Here is a 22202-nt window from a genome sequence, read left to right as displayed (position 1 = left end):
TTATCTCAATAGAAGGTAGAGTGTTTCCTAACTTTTTCAGGTTACTTGGTCTAGAAATTTTTTTGTCTATTCCTACCAACAAAAAGGAAAACGTTCTTCAGAAACCATTTCAAATTAAAAGAAAATGTCAGAAAAAATCTTGTGCTAAAAACAATATAAAAGTTCCCACTGGAGAACCAAATTTGTAGCATTCATAAACTACAGTCGGGGGCCAAAAATAATTATTAGGGCCACAAATGTCCCCTGAGCCACACTTTGGACAACCTCAACTTATAATGAGACATTTTTTCCATGTTATAAATGAAACAGTCTGCCAGTGGAACCAGAGTTATTGACTCAAACAGGCTCCTGTATCTTGCTGAAAAGTTACTTGTTTTCTTATTTTAAGTATACTAAGACATTTGCATTAGAAAACACACAAGAAAAATTAGTAAAATTTTGAGTTTTTGCAGTGTATGTGTCGCTTCCCCTTGCAAAATTAATAACTAGATAAAAAAAAAATCTGGTCCTTAGCCAGATTATTTTGACCCCAAGCCTGACAGCCTCTGGCCCCAGATTACTAATCCTGCCTTCTCGACCTGACAGTCCTTGACTGGTTGATTTAATATCTTTGCTGAGGCAGAAATAACTCATCAGGGTGCATGCAAAGTGCTAAATTTATCATTTATTTACAGAAATTGCAGCATTTACATGTAGAGAAGCAAACATTTATCCCTCCTTTTCCCAAATGGGGAATTAAAGACTTGATCTGTCATCTCTTCTGCTCGTCTTTCTGGCTCATTGAGGATTATCTGCTGGTCTGTCTGAGGAAAAAAAAGATATGACAGACAGACAAGACTGCAGATTTTTGTTCTGTTCTCAGCACCTTTCAGATATTATCGGAGACCATTTAACCCGCTGATTATGGGTAGTTTGTCCTTATACAGCATTAATCATTCATGATTTGAACATTAAATGAACATTAAAAGCTCTACATATGGAGGAAAATGAACACGCCACATCACCCTGAACACCATGTCCACAGTGAAATATGACGGTGGCAATGTTATGATAAATTATGCTTTTCTTCAGTCGGATCAAGGAAGCTGGAGTTGATTTGAACTAAATATTCCTGAAAGAAAACTTATTGACTTGAGACTGGAGTGGAGATTCATCTACTGGCAGGACAACAGTGCCAATATTGCAGCCACATCTGCAATGTGATGGTTTAGAAAGTATATGTGTTAATTAGACTCTAAATCTGGTTGAGAATCTGTGAAAAGGCTTAAAAATTCTTTATCTAATCTGAGATCCGTAGTTGTAACGACATTTGAAATTATTTGTACAAAGTACTGAAAACCACGTCTTCCGTCTTTTCCCCAGTAGTTTAGTGCATAAAACCCCCATAAAACACGTTGAAGTTCATGATTGCAACGCGGAAAAACAAAGTAACGTGTGAACGTTATCTACCCAACATAGACGTCGATCGGATGGTGATTGTCTCCCTCTAGTGTTTGAAATACCATATTACATCTTACCCGTCCTCGTTACGTTACACCTCGCCAACATTTTGTAAATGATAGAAACGAGTAAATTTACACAAAAATAACAACAATCCCATCCATACAGATTCCACTGACTGGTATCGCAGATATATCCAGCTCGTACACCCATAGTATGTATTGTCACGGTGGCCGAGAGGTTAAGGCGTTGGACTCGAAATCCAATGGGGTTTCCCCGCACAGGTTCGAATCCTGTTCGTGACGATTGACTTTTAAATTTCCCGTTCAGATTACAAATAATTTAAATTGCAACAAGCTCTTACAACACATTCTGGTTTATTACCCTATGTACTTTTTGACGTAATGACAAAAACTCACCCGGATGATTAAACTCATCACTGAGCTTTAGGGAATAACCTTGATTACAACGTTAATAAAGATTCCTCATGCTGAAATCTCGCATCCTTTTCTCGCGTTGAAACCCGTCGTACACAAAACTGTAATCCTATTGTGAGTGGCAAGATTTGCTTGACTACAAATATAAACCTGTTTCAAACTAGAATGAACCATTTTTATATGCAGTGATACATTTACATAACTTTAGAGTGAAATAGTGATAATAAACACACTATTTTAAAATTATTTACTATATTCTTGTTTTGACGAAATATAAAGCGTGCTATAACCAGTATTAAGTATTGTTATAAAAATATTTATATTAAGTAAAACGAAAATATCTCGTTTAAGCTAAGCTTGTAACAGTTAAATGGCAACACCTCGCGAGATGTTTTGGAACTCAAGAAACAAAGGGAGCTAATTCATGCCTTTGTCAGAGAAACGTATTTCTGTGTGTCATGAAAACGAGAAAATACGTTTTGTTTTAGCGAAACATAAAAATACGTTCCTCTGCCTGTGTCGCTACAAATGCCACTTTAAATATGGCGGCCACGTTGACGTACATCCCCAAGAGCTTATTCATGTCTATGTGAAAGAGCGTCACGCCTCCTGAACTCATGTGGGGCTGTGGTGCGGGTGAACTGAACCCCTTCCTGTTAAGTCGATAATGGTACAGTCCAAGCGGTATAAAATGTCACCGGCAGAGAACGGTAACGTAGTTTTTGGGGCATTATAGAAGGGAGAGAAAAGCCGGTACTGTAAGCAGCTGGCTCAGGCTTCTAATAGTTAGCTTTGTTAGTTCGGCCCAGGAGGGGCTAACATCCAGAACACTATAATCCCGAGCTTTCAGGAGTAATTTAACTCGGTTAGAGTTATAGCAAAGCATCTGGTCAGCCTACGGTTAACAAAGCTGAAATAGCTCCATATAATCTGAGCCACACAAAGGAAGCATCAGGGCAGCTGTATAAGCGGTTCAGGGTCAGAGATGGTGTTTCCTCACTCTGGCAGCAGGCTGGGGTTAAAATCTTTCTAACTTCAACGTCTTCTGCCTGCGGGGGCATTTTAGACACTCCAGCCTCATAAAACTGATGCATTAATATCTTATTAATACGGGTTTAGCATTTTAGCTGGTGTTATGTGAAGAATGAAACCGTTATTATGGCGATAGTCGGGACAGAACGGCTCATATAATGCATCCTGAAACTAGCCGAAGGTAGCTAGTTAACTGCGAGCTAACAAGCATTCCGCTAACAACTGGTGCTGCTGGGGACGACAATCACCTTCTGGTGGTCTTTATGGGCTCATTAACCGCGCAACTCTGAATGGAAGCGTAGAACCGTCCCGAATCTGAAACGTTAGGGGCAGTTTGAAGCCGTTTATTTTTGTGGAACAGGGCTGCGACTAGCAGGCTAACTAGCACCGCTAAGGCTAACAGTAACGTCTGAAAGGCAAACCGAAGGAGAGAGAGAGGAAGCTAACAGAGGCTAACCGATGATGGCAGCACCTTCTAACGAGGCCGTGTTCCTGATTAAGGACGTGAAACCGGGCTCTAAGAACCTGAATATTGTGTTCATCGTGTTGGAGATCGGTGAGTTGTGAGGCTAAAGCAGCCCCTCTGTCCCCACGTCCATTCGGGTTTGTGTCTCTTAAAGGGACCGAGCTAGAACTCTGTCACAGTACCGGGAGCCCTGCTGTCTAACATTGACTTCTGACTTTTTAATCGTTTTTTTTTTTTATATATCTTCTTTCAGGACGAGTGACCAAAACGAAAGACGGCCATGAGGTGAGGTCCTGTAAGGTGGCGGATAAAAGCGGGAGCATCGCCATCTCGGTGTGGGACGAACTGGGGAGTCTCATCCAGCCTGGAGACATCATCAAACTCACCAGAGGGTAGGTCCGTCTCTAAAGCTGCATTTGCTCAAATTAACTCAACTGTCTACAGATGATTGTTTTGTTTTGAAGGTATGCATCCATATGGAAAGGATGCCTGACCCTTTACACTGGAAGAGGGGGGGATCTTCAGAAGATTGGAGAGTGAGTATCTCCATTCAGATTTCATTAAATACCCCCAAAAAGTGGTTAGTATGGCTTTTAATTCACATCACAGTTCTTCTTCTTCAGCTACTCTGCTTTATTTCACATCAGAATACTCAACCAGTCAGGCTTTAAGATGTCCACACAGTTCAATGTCCACACAGTTCATGTCCAGCATGTGTGGGGTCTGCAGAGATGTTGGCTTCCTGTTTTCAGACATTAGAAGTTCAGCCCTGATGATCTTCTCTGCAGATTTATTATTAAACACATAATTGAGTGTAGTGAAACGTTAAACCTAAAAGATTGAGTTACTCCAACTCATGTAGCCCCCTTGCCATTTCCTTACCATCTCAAAATTATTCCTGGATAATGTACAATTGAATTGTGTGTGAAACTCAAACTTATGAAACCAAATTGAACATTAAACCCATTTGCCTTGTTTTAAGTCCAGGAGATATTATGTAATGTTGCAGTGTTAATGTCAGCCGTCGCACTCGATTAGCTTCAGGATGTTGGTCAGCAATGTCTTTTTAAAGTTTGTGCATAAATGTAAACAAAAATCAATTACTGCTAACCGGTTTTAATGGCTGCTGAATTACTACAGCCTGTAATGCATTTGGAGCTGCGGTTGTGCACAAAAATATATTTAGCAGATCCAAACTGGTGACTCTGAATTCATTAGTTTGTTAAAATTAAAAAATCAACGAGTTACCATTTAGCATGAGCATTTTGATGCAATCAAAAATACAATCCTTCATCTTTCTAAGTGTTTTTCAATAATTGTACATTTAATGTGTGAAAAAAGTATTTGGTTGTAGTTTGATTTGTAACTTTTGCCATTCATGCATCCACTTGCAGAACAAAATTACATTTTGTTCCAATTTTACAAAATGGAAATTAAATTATGGAGTCTTGGAATATTAAATTGACAGAATAAATATAAAAATATTTACAAAATAAACATAAAATATAGATACAATATATACAAATGAACACGTAAACAAATTACAGGATTATGTCCATTAGTATGAAACATATTTACACTGTTTCTCTTTTCTAAATATAATATAATAAACAGCTAATTAAGCAGCTACAAGACAATAAATGCACAAGAGTCACTACTTGGCAAACTACTCCCATTTCCCTGGATATACTGATTGTTTAAAGTTTATGGTTTATAAAATGTTTCACTGCACTCATCAGAATATTTGTTGCTGGTTTCTCTGACTGTATGTTTATGATTTCTTATTCTGTTTTTATGATGTAAGGCACTCTGAATGCACTGTGCAAATGAACTTGGTTGATTCAGTTTTGGAGTGTTTTTGTTTGAGTGTTAGTTTAAGTCCGTTTTTCTTTCCCAGGTTTTGCATGGTCTACTCCGAGGTGCCCAACTTCAGCGAACCAAACCCAGAGCTGCTAGCGCAGGCTAACCAGCAGAACAAGTCTGTGAGTACCGACGCGTCGGCCCAGAAACCTCCTCCAGGTCACGCTGCGCTGACTTTGATCTTATTCTTATTTTTTAATTGTTTAATGTGAGTAAGTAAAACACAACAATCTGTAGGGCTGGACAATATGGCTGAAACGTGTCACAATATAAATGTTTCATATCGGTCAATATTTATAATTATTGATTAGTCATTTCTTTTAAATATCTGAATTGCAGCCAAACCGGTGACATGGCCTTTCCTGTTTTATCCAGTTTTCTATCCACTACGTTATTTTTTTATTTCTAAGCGGTATAGAGACACGCTGGGGAAACTAGAAACTGCTGCTGGCCCAGTTACCCAGCATGTTGTTGCTAGGCAACCAGAGAGCGAGAGTTAGTTGATTCCACCAACTTTCCTAGCTAGCTGTGAGGTTGAGCAGCTAAAGCGTTTCCTCTCCCAGGATGATTTGCATTTCAGTGAATACTCTGTAAATTACATAGATTATTGTAGTATTGAAATATTTTCTGTAACTTTGAGATGTCTAACATTTGTTCCTCCAAACAGGGAAAGCCTGACCAGAACCAGAGAGGAAACTCTCCGCCTAATCAGAATTCAGGTACCGCTGCTCCACCAGGTCAGTGGGTTCGGCTTATTTTGGGTTTTTCTTTTAAAAATGGCCTCCAGGAAAACTCTAAATATTATTTTAATAACGTATTAAATCCACTTGTAAAGGAGTGGGATTAGTTTATTTGCTTTTACCCTGAATTTCTGTAGTTTCTGTAAAGTTTCAGTCATTTTTGTTGTTTTGTTTTCTCCTACAGGTAACGGTGCCATGCCGCCGTTCGCCAACAACCCGACCACCGGCGCTCCCCGTGACCCAACGTTTGGCAACGCTGGTCGCTCCAACGGTCGGTCAACGACGGGCAACGGCGCGCCACCCGTCAACGCCAGCGGCCCCCCGACGACCACAAAGTCCTCCGTCACCATTAGCAACGGCAGGGATCCGCGACGCGCCAAGAGATGAGATTGGTTTGGTCCTGGTTCCTCCCCCCGCCGGTGACGGCCTTCTCAATAATGAATGGTTTTATACAGCCTACGGTAGTCAGACGCATCATTTTGTCGTAGTGATTAAGCGCCAGAGCTACGACGTCGGCCATCTTGGATGGAGACCTGACGGTAGTTATCCAGTGTTATCTCTCCCTCCCTCCTTCTTTCAGAGAACACATCCTACTTGAACACTTGATGCACTTTCTTCTCTTAATTTATGTTGAAGCTTGGCTGTGATTATAAGTCAGGAAAAGGTGTTCCCTCTTTATTTTCTCAAAGTGGAAAAGGCCTTAAGTGGGTGAGAATGCGTTCAACCGTATCTGAAGTGACTCTGAAAACACGTCAGCTGTTAGATTTTAATCATAGCCGTACAGAATGACTATCTCCTCTCCATGAACCATGGTTTTCTTGTTTCTTTTTGCCATGAACTGTACCTTTCTATTTTATCACGGACCAACGATCAGACACAACGGTTCAAGTAAATCTTAATTATGCTGCCATATTTGGGTTTTTTTCTGGTTCCAGAAGCTCTTAAATAAACTCTGACATGTTGGGTTCACTGACTCTGATGGCGTCTGACCTTCACAACTAACAGTTAAAGGTTTTATTTTTCACCAATAAAATGTTGTTGGTTGAACATCTGTATGTTTCCGGCCACCAAAGTGCCACAAATAAACTTTCTCAGTTTCAACTCTTCAGCACCATCTAGTGTCAAGAACATGAATTTTTTAAATATTATTCCCCTTTTTAGTTGTTTTTCTCTGGAAGTGTCAACAAGAAGTGCTCCATTTTGCAGCAACACGTTGCTCAACATTAACCCCAAGTTTTCTTCACATCCTTTGTTGCACCAAGCACCTAAACCTTTCGTCCCCCTGAGCGTCGCTTCCCCCTCTGAGCCTCTGTGGTCTCACACACGCACACACTTTCTCCAAGTTTAAGCTGCTTAGAAAACCTAAGGAGTGCCCAAATAAATTTAGAAGGTAAACACCACAGTTGCTTATTAAAACTTAAACTATGCAATAAACAGACCAATTTCTTATGATTACTTATAACCGTTACATAACTATTTAGTCTCTTGTTTTGGGACTAAGATCTAACAATCATTAAAAACTGTAATTGTACAGTGGAAACCTGCATTTTAATCCAATATGGGGTGCGTGGGCCATCTGTGGAGCGCCAAGAATCCGGCCTAAAGGCATGATGGTGACTGGAAATGAAATGATTCCTGAAATGAAACTTTCTGTGCAGCACAAGCTTTTGCTTTTATTTTGGTTTTACCGTAAACAACCACAAACATCCAGATTCAGGCAAACCTGTTAGTTTAACTTCATTAATTTAAGTAAAAGTCTTTAAAGAAAGTGGTCTTGTTGCTGAGAATTTAAAGATGAATAGTTAGCAATAGTTGCAAACTACATAGTTTGCAACTATATCTAGTAAGCCAGATATTTACTTAGCAAGCTAAATATTTAGCTCACTTAAAAAACACTAAGCTAAATACTTAGCCTCAAACTAAATACCGAGTTAAATGTTGAGTATGCAAGCTAACCATTTAGCTTCAAACTCGCTGGTGAGATAAATATTTATCTTCAAACTAAGTAGAGCTAAATATCTAGCTAGCAATCTACATATTTAGTTAGCGAACTAAACATTTAGCTAAATGTGGCTAAATATATTTAGTCATAATTTAAATGGTCATCAAAAAGCAGACATGTTTGAACTTTTAACCTTTTCAGGTTGTAATGAGAGAAAATATGGCGTCATTAGCATCAGAGGTGAGGAGCTAATCTTTAGTTACATTTTGGAAAATATGTTATTTTAGAAGTAGTTTTACTGCACTTTATTATGAAGTATCGCTACAAGCTTTGTTGTCCCAATGTTACTTTCTGTCTGCAGAGCCTGATGAGCCATTTGGACATCAAGTGAGGAAACGGTGAACATTAGTTCAGATTTACACTCCATGAACATTTTCTACTATAAGTAGTTTCCTAAAGTTTATACTGAAAACATTGATGGAAGTTCTTCAGCTTACATTTTTATTTTGAACGACATTATTTGTGTTAATGTTTTCATTTTAGTCTTTAAAGTTTGGTTTTGTGTAATGACATAATTTTTTAAAATACTAAATCAAACATTATGATCCGTTTTTCAGTTGCCTTTTTACCAAATACTTTTTATTCCTACATGAGTATTACTTTGATGGCTGCTTTTTATTTTTGCTACAGTAAAATATGTTAAAGTATTAACTCAGTCCTCTGAAGGCCAGCTTATAAAATACTTTAAAGTACTTTTCATCTCATTTATGATGTAAATTAGACACAGGTTGTGTAAAACCCAGCGAGATATTTCACAACTTGAACTGGAGTTTAAAGAAAAGCTGGTCTGACTGTGAAAAGTTTCTACCTTTAAACAAACTACCAGAGTTTCTCTGAACAGCTTCCATACTTTAGTTTCTGAAATACAAACAAAAGTTTGGCTTTGAATTATTTTCTAATGCATTCCCTCAGATCTGGACCTGCTTTCAGTGTAACATCTCAACCTAAATCTAATTAAAATGCATAAACCTCCATCTGGTTGTCAGGTTTTGTGCTTGTAAAAGTTTAACCTCGTTTTGGGTCGAATCTGGTTTTGTTTTTTTGTCAACACTTGTGACACTGTGAGCTGAAACACATGAGAAGTGCGGCAGGAAATGTGATGAACCCGTGTGTCAACAAAGACACATGTCATGAGCCAGGGACTTCCTCTCCGGCGGCCGAAATCCCCTCCAATAAATCTGTTTCTAAAAACTGCTGAATCACACATCACTAAATCAGCTGCTCCTGATACCTTCATCAGGTGTTTCTCCTTCACTTTAACTCGTATTCATAACTCATTAAAGTGAGATCATTCTTCTCTAAGCACGGCTTTATTTTATATTTCAGCTTAAAATCCGCCACTTCTTCTCAGATTTCATTTAATCCAATTTGTTGGGCTTTTGTATTTTTGTTACATTACACACTCAAATCTGTCTTATTCCCAACAAAATGAACCTTTATTTGCCTGATTTATTGAAGAATGTATGATATACTCAGTATCGCCACAAGACACTTCCCAGTCAGGAGTGTTGATCACATCAGATTATGAGAAACAGGAAGGTGAGTTTTATGGGAGGAGAGTCGACAGATACAAGCTTCGTCTCTTGTCCAGTTGTGACATATTTCGAGCTCTTCTGCAGCCAAGACACCATGATTACTGGTGAGCATTTATTTCAGCTTCAGTTGAATAATCAATTAAAAATTAATCTAAGGTTAATTTTATTTATTAACTGAAAAACTGCTATTTTCTTTTAAAAAAACTGAGTTTTACAGAGGGCAGGCTGTGTTTTCATTACATAAAGGGCTACATTTTTCATAATATGGTCAATTAAATTAAAAAATAATGCAATTTTAACATTACTTTGTATCAGCTGTGTTAAATACTGACTGAATAAACATTAAATTGTGGTTTTGTCACATTATTAAACAGACATATTTACAAAATGTAAACATCCTCACCTCTGTAGCATATTAGTCATTTTTGTTTGATCAATCAAATTTTATTTGTACAGCACATTTCAGCAGCAAGGCATTTCAAAGTGATTTAGATAATTAAAAACAGAAACACAGAGTAATAAATAGATAAAAAGATAAAACCTTTAAAGACATCAAAACCCTAACCTTAATTTAGCCTGAAGCAGCTCTAACCAGGTGGGATTTAAGTTGAGATTTAAAGGCTCTCAGTGTTTCAGCTGTTTCACAGTTTTCTGGAAGTTTGTTGTTCTGGGGATGCAGAGCAGAACCAGAACCTGAGGGGTTTAGATGGTTGGTACAGCAATAACAGATCTTTAATGTATTGTGGTGCTAAACCGTTGAGTGATTTATAAACTAACAACAGTATTTTAAAGTCCATCCTCTGAGCTACAGGGAGCCAGTGTAGGGACTTTAAAACTGATGTTATGTCTCCATCTTCCTGGTTTTAGTGAGAACAGCAGCAGCAGCTTCTGGATCAGCTGCAGCTGTTTGATTGATTTATTAGTCAGACCTGTGAAGACGCTGTTGCAGGAATCAATGCGGCTGAAGATAAACGCCTGGATGAGTTTCTCTAGATCCTGCTGAGACTAATAATAGGTTAATTAATTATTTGGATCCCTCGCTTGGACTGATACCAAGCCTGAACACGTACTGAAAATTTTTAATTTCTGCCCTCAGATCCGAACGAGTCGTCATTTGTGGACGACTTCAGCACCGTCTATGAAGAGCTGAACTTCACCTACAACTACACGGAGTTCACCCTGAACCCGGCCACCGAACCCTGCGACAACTTCCGGTTCCCGGACGTCGTGATGCTGATCGCCTGCTTGTTTTACGTCTTCGTCTTCCTGTTGGCCATTCCGGGGAATCTGGTGGTGGGGTTGGTGATCGGGCTGAGCAAGCAGGCTCTGATCCCCTCTGACCTCTACCTGCTCCACCTGGCGGTCGCGGACCTGCTGCTGGCCTTCACCCTGCCCTTCTGGGCCACCTCCGTCACCTCCGGCTGGGTGTTTGGGGATCTCATGTGTAAAATCGTCACCATCCTGCAGGAGCTGAGCTTCTACTCCAGCATCCTGTTCCTGACCTGCATCAGCATGGACCGGTACATGGTCATAGTGCGGGCGATGGAGGCCCGGCGCACAAACCGCCAGGTGTGCAGTTGGGTTATCTGCATTTTGGTTTGGGTGATCGGTGGGTTGCTGTCCCTACCGGGGTTCTTCAGCTCCGCGTTCCCTTCCCAAAACTCCACCCACATGGTTTGCGCGGTGCAGTACAACCCCAGCAGCGCCGATGAGTGGCGGCTGGCCACCAGAGTCCTCCGCCACGCCTTGGGGTTCGTCATCCCGCTGGCCGTCATGCTGCCCTGCTACGGGGTGACCATCCAGCGGCTGCTCCGCGTCCGCGGCGGCTTCCAGCGGCAGCGCGCCATGAGGGTCATCATATGCGTGGTGGCCGCCTTCCTGCTCTGCTGGACGCCGTACCACCTGGCGGTGATGGCGGACACCTTTTTCCGGCTGAAGATCGTGGAGTACGGGTGCCGGGAGAGGGCGGCGGTGGACCAGGCCATGTTTGCCACGCAGAGCCTGGGGCTGCTGCACAGCTGCGTCAACCCGGTGCTGTACGCATTTGTTGGGGAGAAGTTCAGGAAGAAGCTGCTGCAGAAAATGAGGAGGATGGGCCTGTTGGAGCGGGCGTCGGTCTCCAGAGCCAGCAGGTCCTCCATATCATCGGAAATCACATCAACAGTCATGTGAAAATGTTACTTAGAGCGGCAGGTTGGAACTTTTATAAAAGTGTTTTTTACATATTTGTGGAAACCGTCACCATGTCATGACAGTTTATGAGACGGATAATCTGTGAAAAATCAAGCTCGTCCTCCTCCCTCAGCTACTACTCCTGACCAAAAACAGCCAATCAGAGTCAGGAGGCGGGTCTTAGCCTGTCAATCATGCTCGTGTACGCCCTGTTCTCCTCCATCTCCTCCCTGAGCTATAAACAATGCTCTGCTATCAGTCCAAAATAAACAACCAGAGCCAAGAGAGTCTTAGCGCTGTAAATCCAGCTCATGCATGTTTTGATCAGTGTGCTAATGGAGGAGAAACAAGTTACCGTTACAGAAAAATGGTTTATCTGCTGTTATCAGTGGCTATGCTAACTAGCCTTAGCCTTTGTGGCTGAGGCTACGGAAGGCTAAGCCTAGTTAGCATTTGTAAATAGCTTTGTAACTCACTAACCAGCTGTAGCATAGCAGACAACAAAGGGGAAGTATGAGAGTGATTGACAGCATTAAGATCCTCCTCTTGGCTCTGATTGGCTGTTTTTGACAGAAACGTATTTCTACAGTTAGAAGTGGGAGAACGTGGAGGAGCTCCATTTTTTCTCACATTCTGTCTCATAACAAACTATCATGACATCACGATAACTTTAACAAAAATTTTTTTTTTTGTAAAAAATATTTACTGAAGCTTTAACTCCAAATATTTGCTGGACTTTCTACATATCTTTTTACTTCTAGTTGCCTTTAAAACTTCTTTACCTTTTATAAATAAGTTTCCTATGTGTTGATGTACATTTCATTGTATTTATGCAACCAGAAGAAAGGCTTCCTTAACTTAAGCTGGGAACATTTGTGCAGAAGTGGGTAAAGGTACCAAAAATTAAACTCAAATAACAGCAGCGCTTCTTCAACATTTTACTTAATTAAAATGTTGAACAGTCCAAGAAATTACTCAAGTGAAAATAAAAATGTATTTGGCAAAATTATGACTAACGGATCAAAAAATCTGATTTAGTATTTTTAAAAAATCATATCATTACACAAAATATAAATTTAGGTGGAAGAATATAAAAAGCTCTTTAAGTTGATCAAATAAGACTAACTGTTCTAAATATTTAAAAATGACATCAGACGGACCAAAAATTTAAATAATTCATATAAATAACACAATTAGAAAATCTGGTTATAGAAGCATTTTTACAAATCAAACAAGAAATGTATTTAAAAAATGCAGGTGTGTTGGGGAAATTTTTGCTACACTGGTTTCTACTCAACTATGCATTTATGTTGCCTCTATTTTTATTTTAGCATATTTATATTTTTACTGAAAGTGGGAAAACCAGATCTGTCAACATTTAGGGTAAGTTGTGAAAATATTTCTTAAACTATCTTACAGCATCACAATGTCTAGACAGACAAAATGCTAAAAAAAAAAAAAAAAACAACAGATGCAGAAAAAAATGTGAAATAGATGTTGGTCTTTTATGAATCTGTTTTTGTGTAAATGTAAAAATATTTTTTATCTGTTAATATTAAATAGTTTCAGCTGAAGCTAGCTTTTTGTATTTTACATATTAAAAGTCTAATTTCTGTATGGCCAAGAAACTTCATTAAAGTTGAAACAAGGACTCATTGTCTGGTCATGTGATTAACAAAAGCACCTCGGAGTCACATCATTGATCAGCTGTTATTTGTATTGGTTAGTGAGGAGACCAAAAACAGAAGTTGTGATTTTCTGCTGCAGGAAAATTACAACACAGTCAGATGTCAACATACTTCTTTTCTTTCCTCTTCACCTTAAAGTGATCCCTCAGGTGTGAAACCGACTTTGCTTTTAATGCAACAAAGGAAATATTTGTTTTTTCCACCCTCTGAGTCTCAGTGAACTGTATAATTGTAGAAACAGTCACACTGCCACCTTCTGACAAACCACCAAATCTGTAGTTTAAAGTCTCAATGCAGGCAAGTTAAATGGGAGTCATGCTTTAAAGCTTTAAAAATAGGACACTATTTGAATCCAAACTACATACTTAGTTAGCAAACAAAATATTTAACAAATAAACAATTTAGCTAACTCTGAGCTTGTTATATATTTAATTAGCTCAGAGCCAAATATCTAGTTTGGAGCTAAAGAGTTAGCTTGCTCCAATAAAAACCTTGGAGCTAAATGCTCAGCCTGCTAACCAAATAATTGGTTTGGAGCTAAAATTAGCTTCATAAGCAATTTCAGTTTGTAGTTAAATATATAGCTTGTTAGCTAAATATTAAATTTGGAGCTAAATATTTAGCTAACTCTGAGGTAGCTAAATATTTAAAGATCTCAGGCCTAAATATCAAGTTATATTTGGAGCTAAATAGTTAACTAGGTAATTACTTAGCTGGGAGCTAAAATTTAGCTTGCTACTTAGGAGCTAAAGGTAAGGTAACTAAATATTTACTTAGCTAGGAATATATATAGCTAGCTCTTAACTAGCTAAATATTTAGTTTGGAGTTTATTTAGCTGACTCTGAGCTAGCTAAATATTTAATTAGCACATAAATATTTAGTTTTTGACCCCGCCTCTCGCCCGGAATGTTAGCTGGAGATAGGCACCAGCACCCCTCCCGACCCCACTGAGGGACAAGGGTGTTCAGAAAATGGATGGATGGATGGATATTTAGTTTTTGAGCTAAATAGTTAGCTTTCAAACTTAGCATTTAGTTTGGTGCTGAAATGTAGTTTGCTAACTAAATACCTAGTTTGGAGCTAAGTTTAGCTTGATGACTAAGTATTTAGCATGCTATTTAAACATTTAGTTTAAAGCTGACATTTATAAATAATGACTTTGAAAACTGAACTCCCATTTTTTTCTCTTATGACAGGATAAATAACCCAAATTGTTGCTACTCTCCACACTTTGCAGTGTGCCCCAAAGTGTTGCACCATGTTCTTCTGACCTCAGGTTGGCTAAAAATGACGCGGAGGGCGGGAGCCTTGCTTTCAGTGGGCAGACGGACCAAGCAGCTGTCGCTGCGCGGTTCGCGGAGCTCTGACCGTCATTTCCCCCTCCAGACTGCCTGGCAAAGGTAGGGGGAAATCATGAGTGGGCTGATTTAACTTACGGGACAAGGAGCGGTGACGGCAGGGGGTCACGGTGCAACTTATCAGGTGGGATCTGGTCCTTGGACGAAGCCAACCTCAAGGAATCTCAAAGAAGACTTGTCCACCTTAGTTTGGGAGGAACACCACTGGGAAGAGGTAAAACCAAGAGAAAGAGAAAATTGGGATAAAAACGAGGTTGGAAAATCAAAGCTGTCAGTTCCAAGAGAAGTCAAAGGAGTTGCTGTTAATGCAACATGATCTGGTGGGTCTTATCCTAAAAATACCTCTGTCCAGGCAGTGGTCGCTGTCTCCGTCCTTCCTGATTACCTGCTCATCAACAATTCCTTTTTCAGACAACCGACTCCAGATAGCATCAGTTTTAGAATATTTAGCAACTGCACAGATGTTGCTAAAGTTTTTATGTTTCTGCCTGGAGTCAAATGGATGGATTATAACTGGACCTGTTGATTTTAGGCCCTAAGTATTTACCCGCCTAGACGTCCAACCATGAGAAAAGCTGATGTAGCAATGACCCTGAAGAAGGGGGCCGATGAAGCAGCAGCGCCCCACAGTCCCATCATCCCCCCCAAACGGTCCAAGACGGCCCTGGAGCAGGTAGTCCCCGAACCCCGGGGCCCTGGCCATCCCGACCCGTCTCCTCCCGTTTTCATCCGGAAAATGAGGAACGCCGCGGTGGGGACTGGCTGTGACATCCGCCTGAAGGTGACCGTGGTTGGGGACCCCCAGCCGTCCCTGTACTGGTACCACAACGACGAGCTGCTCAACATGGAGAACCAGGAGTACGGAGGCCTGTGGATTAGGGACTGCAAGCCCAGCGATGCTGGTCTCTACACCTGCATCGCCAACAATCACCTGGGAGAAGCCCGGACCAGCGCCGTGCTGGCCGTCCTGGATCTGGGTGAAGGTAACGGTCCTGCTAGCTTACACGCATCCATGAGCCCGAATTACGGTCCAGACCAAACGGACCGTAAATCAGGATTCCTCAGAACAGCCATAACGTTCACAAACCACCAGACAAGTCAAAGTTTCAGCTTCAGGGCAATAATCACAACTAATTTCCTACTTAGGAGCCAGAAATGATCAGGGTTACTTATAATTGCTTAGCCAAAATACACATTTAGTTGGTAGGCTAAATATTAGTATTGAGTCTACTTACTAAATAGCTTCAAAATAAATGTTTAGCCTGACTAAAGATTTAGCTTCCAACTGAATAGGATCTAACTAAATATGTAGCTTCCTAATTAAATAAATTCAAACTTACCTTTAGCTTACTGGCTAAATATTTAGCTCTCAAACTCAGTATGTAGCTACTAGATAAACTAAACAGTTAGCTTGCTAAAACTAAACATGTAACTTGATGTTTGGAGGTACATTTCTAGTTGTTTTGTTATTTAGCTTTCTAACTAAATATGCATATTTAAAATATTTGGCTTGCTAACTAAATATTTAGTGAGATATTTAGCTTTTAAGTAAATATTTGACATTTAATATTTAGCTTGCTAACTAAATAAGTGGCTCATCACTACATATTTTGTTTGTAACTGTGATATTTGACAGTTAAAAATGGTGAACATTTGATTTTGAAATGAACCTCTATTGTTTTTGTCGTCTGTCAGGCTGAATAATCCAAGTTATTGCTACTAATTTTTGACTCCTTAGGATCCAACCTGCTGCCTGCAGGATGCAAATAATTGGGAGATTTTAGCTGTAAACATAAATCATTACTGGAAATGTTTAATAATTTTATAATAAAAAAAACAACCTTTACCTAATTCAGAGAAAGTAGCTCTATGTTGGCTCCCTTTCTCTCCAGAATCACGTTTATTTTTCCTTTTCAGATCTAAACCCAGATTCAGTTTTGCATGTTTTTTGGTGTCTGATACATCTTTGCTTGATGTGAGCATGCAGTGGCAAGGTTTGATTTTTGCGATTCTTTCTGGGAATAAATAATTTCTTAAACAGCTAATTGATCCAAAGCTACTCGCTGTTCTTCAGTGTCTGACCCGGGAGGCCAATCTTTCTGATCAGAAAACCAGATTTTCCTGCTCAGCATCGCCTCGATTCTGGGTCAGCTGTTCTACAGAGCGACTTCTTTATATTTGAATAATAATATCTTATGCTTAAAAAAGCAAAATATTATATAATTTAATCTTAAAAATCCTAATTTTTACAAGCTCTGTCTCAGAAAAACGAGCCCAAATGTTTTTAAACATTTAATTTATTAAACTGGTCGACTGACCAGTTTAATACAAACAATTGGTTACTTTGATAAACTTTGGAGATAAATAGTAATAAACAATCTTTAAATCCTGCCTGTATTTACTGAGTTTTATATTAACCCTCATTTCAACTGATTGATATTATGAAATCTAACAGGTTAGACCAAATAAAAATAACTCTTGAGAGACCTCCTGCTGGTAAATGTTATTTATTGCTGTCATATAATTAAATGTTAACAGAGGAAAACATATTATAGAATGTGAATTTAATTTTAACATCTTCAAACTCCAGAATTGGCTGGAAAATGACTAAAAATGTAAAAAATGATAGTAAAATGAGCAGCACTCTTTATTTTTAATAGCTTAGTTATGCTAAGCTAACTAATGCTAATCTATGAATCATTCCAGCAAAAAAACTCCTAAGTTTAAGTTATAAATCAGTGTTATTTCAATATAGAAAGTCATAAGTAAAAAAACATCTAGCAGATAAAAGTCACATCTTTAATATGTCTTATTTTTGTAATGTATCAGCCTTTCTGTTCCAAAAAACAATAAAAACGTATAACTGGACCAAACACGTTTTAAAAGTCAAACCACAGCAACAAAAAGAGCCATTTTTCTTTTATTTTCCTCCTGTAAAAAGCCAGAAGCAAATAAAACACGCTGCTGTTATTTTCAGAGCTCAATGTTTTGGGTTGAAGTTTCCCATCCACAGCAGAGAAGAACGTTGAATTTCAGCTTCACAGCAGCTCAGTGTGATTCAGACTCCTGGATCCTCGGCCGGCTCCAGCTGTCCCATCACTCAGCGGAGCCGCGTCTCTCTGAACGTCTCTCTGTCCGCCCTCTTGTCCTCCGACCCCCCGGTTATTTATACAGAGGAATGTGCCTGGCCTCAGATTTTTGTGATGCTAGCAGGCCCCGCGTCTCTCCTGTTACACAGCAAGACATCACTGCTAATATTAGCCAACGGGTTTCGCTCCCAGCCACTGGGCGGCTCAGATCATTCACACGATGCGTCTTTCCTCGACTAAAACCACAAAAAATGTCTCGTATAAACTCTGGATTTACCTGTGCAGGATGCTGCTGCTTATTTATGCCAACAAATCAGTCAAAAGTTGCAAAATGGAGGTCTTTTCCTATGTTTTTTTTAGCTATTTTTATACAGTTTCTTGAATATTTTTCACAACCTTTCAGCAAATCTGACTGAAAGTTGAAACAATAAATTATAATTTAGGAAAAATCCCAGCCTAACAGCTAATTTCTGAATTTTTTAAGTCAAAAATCAGGTTGTAATGCAGAGAAGTGTCATAAGGTGGAGGGATGAGAGGAAGGAAAACGGCCCATCAGGAGCGTGTTGGGCTATATTTGGCGGGTTGGACGTAGTCGGCGAGTGTGAGCGAAGCGTCTGCATGTTTTCCCCGCCGTGTTGTCCAGGAGCGAACAGGTGGAACCTGAGTTACTCTCTGGAAATCCCCGCTCTATGCAATCAGTGAATCAACAGGGGCTGATCCACTTTAATCAGAGGATAAATCACAAACGGTCAAAAAGGTCGTTACTAATCAGGCTACAAAAGGACCGGAGAACAAAGGTTTCCATCCTGGCATTGCTTTGCAACAGGATTTTTAAAAATTCTGTTCTAATAAAGAAAGTGATACAAACCTGCTAAAGTGGTTTTCCCCCGTCACAGATCGCTTTAGTTTCAGTTTCTGTTGCCACAGTTAGAGTAACTAAATCCGAAATCAACTTTCTTTTTGCAGATAAACTGTTTAAATAGTTTCTTAAGGGTTCTATCTTCATGTTTCTGTGCAAATCTTGAGATTTGTAAATGTGTTTAATTCTGCAGTTACCTAAAACTGTCTCAGTGCTGCCCTCTTTGGGTTGAACACAGGCTACTGCAGTTTAATTTTCCTATTGGTTGTTGCTCGTTGCATTTTTAAAAAAATCACTAAATTTGTCACTTTTGTAAATAAGATGGTTAAATTTGTTGCTTTTTTATGGAAAAAAAAAGTTTCAAAATTTGTCACTAGTTGCTTTTTTGGTAAAGAGTTGATGGATTTGTGTTTTTCTAGATTTATCAGTTGTCACTTTTTAAAACAAAGTTGCTGGATTTATTGCAAGTACGTTTTTAACAAAATCACTGGATTTTGTTGCTAGTTTGTCTTTTGTAAAAATAAAAGTTGGTAGATTTGTTGTTTGTTGCTTTTTTAAAAAGTTGCTGGTGTCCAAAGGATTCAGGGCTTCTTAAAGGGACAGAGGCCAAATTCAATGCGTCAAAATGTAAAGTCAAATTTGTTCCAAGTTATGTGTGATATAAATGTAGCATTTTCATAACAACTGAAGGTAATATTGACACTTGATTGTGTCAGACATTTGAAAAATATTTAGAACACCTATTTAAGTATAATTTAATGAGTGGATCATTTGCTTTAAGTTTGCTGCTTTTAGGAAACTTTTTTTCCTGCCGGCTGATGATTTCCTCTCCCCTTAATATTTTTATCACTCTGATGTTCATATCAAACACCAGATTGAAACTAAAACCTCATGAAATGCAGTTTCCAAGGAGACAAAAAGAGATTACACAATCAGCAGCGCATGAAATCAAACCTGTTAAAACCTGATTACATTTCCCCTCTTTTGGATGTTTTATCTGATTTATTTCCTGTTTTCTGTCATTTTAACGTTTTGCATTGCTGGTTGAGGGTTTTTTAAGCTGGGATGTTTGGAGCAGATTTTACACAACAGATGATATGTTTTGCTGTTGGCACATTGTTATTCTGCGTGAACATTGCTGCTTCTCAGCCCTGGTGACAGCAGTTACTGTTTGTATTAATAAATAAACGCAGAATGAGCGGGATTCGCTGGAATAAGGAGAGTGTTCTCCCAGCGCGGAGGAGCGGGGATCTCCCCTCCTCCTCTCTGCTTCTTCCAGCAGGTTGAGGATAAAACTCGACCTCATGGGGAGGAAGAGTCGGATCCGGAGAGGCTGGATCGTTCCCACCGGTTCGTCCGCCTGCAGGGGAGGCGTTGGGGGGGGCGCAGCGGGGGAAGATGCTCTCTCCGTCGCTGGCTATTGTTTTTACCACAGAGGGGGGGTGAGATGCATTCAACAGACATTTGCACCTGCGGATGGAGGTTTGCTTCCCACACATGGATTCCCTCAGTAGAACCGCAGAGACTCGTTATGTAATCGACAAAGTGCCTTCTTTCTTTTGCATTTGCGTTTTTTTCTTTTTGTTTATTTCTTTTCTCTCGCCTGGCTGTCAGCATATGAGAAACGCAGCGTTATGCACTGAAGCTGCTGATGTCTCTGGAGGAAAATTCCTCATATAGGAGCAACGTGGCGGCGCGGATCCCCCGTGTGTGGCGGGGAATACCCTGCTGCTGAACGTAAGCCAGGCAGAGAAATAAACCAACCATGGAAACATTTCACACCAAAGAGAACAACCAGGCAAGTTGCTCCTTTTATGTCTTATCTCTGCATTCAATTGCTGGAAGCCTTTATATCTGGGATTACCTCTGTTTATATCGCCGTTTTCACAATAGTTTGAGAATTTTGTGCAAAAACGTCAAACCGTCCCTGTTGCTCAGAAATCAGCAGAAAAACTTTAAAGTTTCACTTGAAATATTTTACACAATTTGGACAAGGCTGTCATTGCAAGTTTTTAATTTCATTGCTGTGTTTTACTAAAAAATCAGTTTTTATGCTCTGAACCTAAACAGCCCGACTAGCTTTAAAATTAGAAGAAGACAAAATAAATTTAAAAAATTTACAAAGTAGTTGAAGTCAAGCTAGCAGTGTCGTACGTCAAAACTAATCATTGGATGTGAAGAAATAGTCAGACAGATGTTATGATTATTAAACTAGATTATATAACTAAATAGAGAAACTTGCATTGTTTTTAAAACACTAACTAATGCTAATGCATTTAGCAGAAGCTAAATAAAAATAAACGCTAATTTCAACCGTGTTCAATTGATACACAAACATCACTTGGTGCTTCCCTAACGGGTGGGTAACTTTAGAGGAAATAGACTCCATACACTTCAAAATAAGAGCATGAATGTAAATGTCTAACTATGGGTTACTTTGAATGTGGGGATGGACGCAGTTTGCATTAATTTTGCATGAATCTGCAGAGTAATCTGTGCAGAGTGGATTTCAGATCTGGTGAAATTTAGTTTGCAGACATGCAGGATGAACAGATGTAGCATCACTTATAGGAAAATATTAAAGAAAGGACCGAGGTAGGCACCAGCTCCAGTGGTAAGAACAATAAAATGATGAAGGAGGCTTTATTAAACTGTGGAAGCTGTTAACAGTATTTTATCTTTCTAAGTGATTCCACACGCTGGGATGCAAATTCATGAGCGCCACTTGGATAAGAGTGACTCAGTCATGCTTTCTATTTTCAGAGCAGTGACTGAATTTTCTGTGTGTGTTAAAACAAAAGGCATCTCTTATTAGCATGCGCTTCTATCCGGAGAGGATCTGCTGACATTAAGCTGCCCTTAATTTAGTCTCCAGTATTTACTTTGCTCCTTGGCCTCCCTGTACGGTGACATGTGGTGTATTTATGACAGATGTCTCAGTGTTTGGAGTTTCTCCTTTTCTACTGGTTCACTAAACAAACCAACGTGAACAAGGCTCTTGTTTTTTAATTGTCCTCCACCAAATATTGCTAATGAATCCTTGTCACAGTGACGGCGTAGTAAGCATGTTACTATGGCAACCGTGTCCTCTCCTCACGCCATGATCCAACTTCAGTCTCCCGCGTTGCCAGAATGGTAAGTTATTACATCACAGACTCGCTCAGGCTGTGTTTGTCTTGCCTGCAGACTCTGAGACAACAGAAGATGAAGGTGGCGACCAGTTCGAGACCAAAGAGGACCGCGGGGACGCCGAGGACGAGGCCGTTCATGGTGGTAACCCATCTGTCTTCCTCCTCTGTGTCCCGCCAGGATTTGCTTTGGATTTACTGTTGTTGCTGCTGCAGCCTTCAGACGTATATCAACAGCATGTTCAAGTGTTACAGCCCAAACCCTAAATCAGGCATCAACAACCCAGAGCTACTGCCCTGCAGGTTTTAGATGCATCCCTGCTCCAACAGCTGAATCACATCCAGTGGTGGACACTGATAGCTAACATGTTAGCTGTGCTTCAGACATGTTAGCT

General features: G+C 39.7%; 3 protein-coding genes and 1 non-coding gene across 4 annotated transcripts; all 4 read left to right on the top strand.

The window, feature by feature from the left end:
- The first annotated feature begins 1663 nt into the window (after positions 1–1663).
- On the top strand, positions 1664–1745 carry trnas-cga (transfer RNA serine (anticodon CGA)). The gene has a single exon. It is a non-coding gene; the product is annotated as a tRNA-Ser (tRNA).
- Positions 1746–2570: 825 nt separating this feature from the next.
- LOC103138163 (SOSS complex subunit B2-like) lies at positions 2571–7089 on the top strand. The gene is made up of 6 exons (XM_007552284.2): positions 2571–3465; positions 3629–3767; positions 3840–3911; positions 5273–5357; positions 5903–5972; positions 6160–7089. The coding sequence occupies exons 1-6, from the start codon at positions 3369–3371 to the stop codon at positions 6360–6362; spliced, it is 666 nt and encodes a 221-aa protein (XP_007552346.1). The 5' UTR covers positions 2571–3368; the 3' UTR covers positions 6363–7089.
- Positions 7090–9279: 2190 nt separating this feature from the next.
- Positions 9280–13335, top strand: LOC103138162 (C-X-C chemokine receptor type 2-like). Its single transcript, XM_007552281.2, has 2 exons — positions 9280–9616; positions 10609–13335. Exons 1-2 carry the CDS (start codon positions 9502–9504, stop codon positions 11682–11684), a joined length of 1191 nt encoding a protein of 396 aa, XP_007552343.1. The 5' UTR covers positions 9280–9501; the 3' UTR covers positions 11685–13335.
- A 1331-nt stretch (positions 13336–14666) lies between these two features.
- Positions 14667–22074, top strand: LOC103138200 (striated muscle preferentially expressed protein kinase-like). Its single transcript, XM_016671576.1, has 3 exons — positions 14667–15051; positions 15264–15714; positions 21866–22074. Exons 1-3 carry the CDS (start codon positions 15037–15039, stop codon positions 22072–22074), a joined length of 675 nt encoding a protein of 224 aa, XP_016527062.1. The 5' UTR covers positions 14667–15036.
- The last annotated feature ends 128 nt before the right edge of the window (positions 22075–22202 follow it).

This window comes from Poecilia formosa, unplaced genomic scaffold, assembly GCF_000485575.1.
Source record: "Poecilia formosa unplaced genomic scaffold, Poecilia_formosa-5.1.2 Scaffold47, whole genome shotgun sequence".
Taxonomy (NCBI): Eukaryota; Metazoa; Chordata; class Actinopteri; order Cyprinodontiformes; family Poeciliidae; genus Poecilia; species Poecilia formosa.
The sequence above is the reverse complement of the archived record's forward strand: the minus strand, read 5'-3'. Positions and strand labels throughout refer to the sequence as shown.